The following is a 4,427-nucleotide window of genomic DNA, read 5'->3' on the forward strand; positions in this document are numbered from 1 at the left end:
TCACCTAGCAATAAATAGGTACGGGATGTAACTCGAGGGGTTGTGGCCTCGCTTTCCCGGTGTGTGAAGTGTGTGTTGTGGTCTCAGTCTTAACCGAAGATCGGTCTATGAGCTCTGAGCTCGCTCCGTAATGGGGAAGACTGGCTGGATGATCAGCAGGCGACCGTAGTGGTGAATTACACACACACACACACACACACACACACACACACTCTCTCTCTCTCTCTCTCTCTCTCTCTCTCTCTCTCTCTCTCTCTCTCTCCCAGAAACAGATTTTAAGACAGTCAAGGTCAAGAAGATCATTAATATCTGATACTTTAAACACGCACACACACACATACACAAACTTAGAAGTCAAGGCTAAGGAGGGCAAGGGAAGGAAAAGCAAGAGTCACTAGGCACAGTACGAGTTCGGGCTTAAGACCAAGAAATTAACCCAAGGAATCACTGATCTTACCCACGATAAGCTTGAGAGGATAGGGAGACGGAGAGACGAAAAAGACGAAGAGGTGGAAGAGAAATGAGAAGGACTTCTTACGCACAGTCCCACTATCTCAAAAGAATACTCGGCAACTCTTTCTCTCCCGGCACGCCTTCTATCGGCTGGGGTATTTAAACCTTGGCAGCGCGCGTTCTTCGGGTTGTTGTTTGGAAGACGCTTAAGAAGTCTGAGGTGGATCGTCTGGCTGCTCAGGAGACGCGCGTGTTGTGTTTACCGCTGAGGAAGTTTTGTTGACACTGTTCGTCGTGAGCCGTCTTCAGCCGCCTTTCAGAATGCGAATCTCACTGATCCTTCTGGCGTGTGTGTCCTGCGCCGTGACCTTCCCTTCGTACTACTTTCCCTTTAGCAGTAAGTAGTAATTTAGTGTTTCTCTCTCTCTCTCTCTCTCTCTCTCTCTCTCTCTCTCTCTCTCTCTCTCCATTAATAAGGAAATTTCTCTACTTTAATATTCAATTGCAATTCTCAGCCAACACCCAAAGACGTAATTTGTTTCTTAATCAGACACACACACACACAAACACACATACACACACACACACACACACACACACACACACACACACACACACACACACACACACACACACAGGGCAATAACATGCTTTAAGTATTGTAAATGTAATAGCGCTTAGCTGTAATAGAGACAGCGCTATCCTACATGTTGCATTCTATTCTGGGAATTGAGGTGCCACACTAACCTTACCGCCGACCTGACGAGAGAGAGAGAGAGAGAGAGAGAGAGAGAGAGAGAGAGAGAGAGAGAGAGCCAAGGTCGGTATATGTGACAAGTGGCTGGCAGCGTGGTGTTGTCCTCTGTGATAACGTGTTGCGATGCATATCAGAATGGTAAGAGGCAGGGTTGAATGGCTAACACACACAAACACACGCACACACACACACACACACACATACACAGAGCCGGTGGCTACAAGCGGGTAAACTTCGAGACGAAAAACAACAACAGAGTCATTTTCCGGTGTAGAAACAAAACAAACATACTAAAAAAGGTAAAGATAACAGTGATAAGTGACGGAGATGGTGACACACAAGCAGATACAAGCAGGCACAAACGTACACCAGCAGGTCCCCCCCACCCTCCTTGAAATATTACTTAGAAGGGATACGTGTAGCTCTGTTTTCTGGTTGTAGTGCGTTGGAATGGACTAGGAAAAAATATACTTAACCTGACGCAACGCAGCTCACTTATACAGCGACTACGAGGAGGAGGAGGAGGAAAACGACGGCACTATAATAATCTTGCTTCATTTCAAGTCACCTTACGATCTACTACATGTCTCGTCTCATGCTTTCTCGAATATACTTCCTCTAATTCTTTCTCGTTCTCATTCTAATGTTATTCTCTTCTTTCTCGTTCTCGTTCTCTTTAACTTTTACTCCATGTCTTCGTCCTCTTAAACAACCTATTCCTCCTCCTCGTTTTATCCCTCATCTTCAGTCTCCTGTCACGTAAACCACCTCCCTTGAATCTTCGTCCTTGTCCTCCTCGTCTTGCTCCTAGGCTTCCTCTTCCTCTTCTTTACTCTCTTTATCCTCGCCCTTTTTCTAAAATTCCTCCTCATCATCTTCATCTTCCTTCTAATCTTCTTCCTGCTATTCGTTCTCATCCTTGTCCCTTTAACATTTCTCTTCTCCTACTCCTCTAGTCAGTTCCTTTCTCTTCTGGCATACAAGCTACATATATTTCACTCACTCTCGATTTGACTCGCTGTACAGTAACCTTTAATCTTTACGTCGACTAGTGTCTCCTTCAACTTCGCACATTTAACACGAGAGAGAAATTATACACAAACAGGTAATACTCGTATACACAAGCCTGCCTCGATAATCCCAAGTATCCACACGCGTTGACCAGCGAGTTCCTACATGAAGGTCTTCTTGTGTGAGTCTCAGCGTTCATGGCACACCTTTCAGCCTCCCTTAGCCCTGACGCTCCTTTTGTACTTGTCATGAGCCCAAGGTACTCAATGAACTCGCCGCATGTAGCAGTCTTGTGTTCGTATTCTTAAGTGACCTGCTCTCTCTCATCTGGACTAGTTTCTAAGGTCACGGAGATTATTAGTCAGGTTCCTATGAGTGTTCGCGTTACAAATGATGGAGAATGCGTGTTTGACTATCATGTAAGTCACGGAAATGCTCTTGAAAACTATGACAATGTTCACTATAGTCTGATAAAAGTAGTATTGATTTATCCAAGTAATGTTTATGAATCAGAGTTGTTTACTTACTCTTAATGCTGAATTCGTATCAAAATATGAAAAAAAATTACTGAAACGCTCTTAAAATCATGATAATATTCATTAAAGTCTGTTGAAAGTAATGGAAATGAGACCAAGTAACATTTAGAGATAATATTTGTAATGATGCAGAAAATACCCTTGAAAGTTACAATAAGTATTGTTTAGGAATCAACAGAGCCATTCTTATGCGTCTACGATGGTGTAGTGAGAGGGACATAAACTCCTCCTCCTCCTCCTCCTCCTCCTCCTCCTCCTCCTCCTCCTCCTCCTCCTCCTCCTCCTCCTCCTCCTTCAGGTCAAAGCCAAGGCCGCCGCCCACCACCAGGCCACTTTACACGCCCGACACTTGACTCCCGGAAAAGAGTGAAAGTGTGTTGAGAATGACAGGATCTTAACACACACCCTTTAGATCACTGATAGCTGTTTTTTGTTCCCGCTGTTGACAATAGTGATGGTGGTGGTGGTGGGGATAGTGGTGGAGGAAGGTGGATACTCGTGCACAGGTGAAAGTTCTTACCTGTAGGCCAGCCAAGGGGAGTTCTGCGTTAGGTATCCCGCCTCTACTATCCCTTTCATTCGTTGTTGTCTAGGCGGTGGTGCGCAGATGTGTTGGCGGGCGGGTATGTACATACGTGAGGGCGGATACGAGAGGGCCGTGGGTACAAGTATAGAAGGTTCTGATGCATGAAGAAAGGTACGATTAAGTGTGTGTGTGCGTGTGTGTGTGTGTGTGTGTGTGTGTGTGTGTGTGTGTGTGTGTGTGTGTGTGTGTGTGTGTGTGTGTGTGTGTGTGTGTGTGTGTGTGTTCATCGTACCCACACACAAAAGATCATAAAATTATAAAAGTACAAAATAAAACGAACAAATGCATAAGAGAAGTAACGGTCATTCTACCCAACTTACAAAAAGATAACTAGAATCAGATAAGATCCGGTGAGATGAAATAAAGTTAGAAGAACAAAAAGGTTGATGAAGGGGAGAGGGCAAGGCGGTAAGGTGATCCGGCTGTAACAAGCTACAAGTCGGCACTCGGGCGAAGGTCATGCATGATTCACAGGAACTTCAGTAAAAACGGAGGTGCGTGAGAAGGTACTCGTGGGACTCACTTGTTTCAGCGGTGACTCAACGCATCGTGAACTTTGATGGTAAAGCGTCAGCACATAATCTGATCCGCTGTCTGGCATTTATTATTTTTTTCATCTTCCTTTCTTTTCCTTCACGTCCGGTTTTGTCATACATCTACATCCACCCACTCACGCACACTCACGCACTGATGTTCTGTCCTGTTCAGTCACACAAGAACTTCTATCACACACATGCACGTACTGCTTTTGTTTTGTCCTGCTCCTTCACACACCACCGTTAATTCTATTGTGTTCCTTTACATTCTTATTGTCCGGATGTCAGCAGGGAGTTTCAAAAGAGACATAGGAAAAAGGTATAGACATGATTTATAGAGATCGCCACGTGCAGTCCTGGTCACTTCTTGCAGCTTCCCTTGTTTTCTTACTTTCTAGTTTAACACCGATTCTGCATTACAAGTAATATACACAAACATCCATGAAAAACCCGAGTTATCACCTTTGTAACCTCTGGAAAAAGTCGTGGTGAGAGAACAAAACATTGAAAAATAATAGCCCTTGTCTATAATGCTGATTTTATTCTGT

At 44.4% G+C, this 4,427-nt stretch overlaps 1 protein-coding gene across 1 annotated transcript in view; it reads left to right on the forward strand.

Annotated features, from left to right (window-relative positions):
• Window positions 1-633: 633 nt before the first annotated feature.
• LOC123515457 overlaps window positions 634-4,427 on the forward strand; it is a 13,487-nt gene continuing 9,693 nt past the window's right edge. The window contains exon 1 of the mRNA XM_045274040.1: window positions 634-850. Within this exon, the coding sequence (XP_045129975.1) occupies window positions 775-850 (76 nt within the window). The 5' untranslated portion in view covers window positions 634-774. The remainder of the gene's footprint in view (window positions 851-4,427) is intronic.

Source organism: Portunus trituberculatus, chromosome 39, assembly GCF_017591435.1.
Source record: "Portunus trituberculatus isolate SZX2019 chromosome 39, ASM1759143v1, whole genome shotgun sequence".
Classification (NCBI taxonomy): Eukaryota; Metazoa; Arthropoda; class Malacostraca; order Decapoda; family Portunidae; genus Portunus; species Portunus trituberculatus.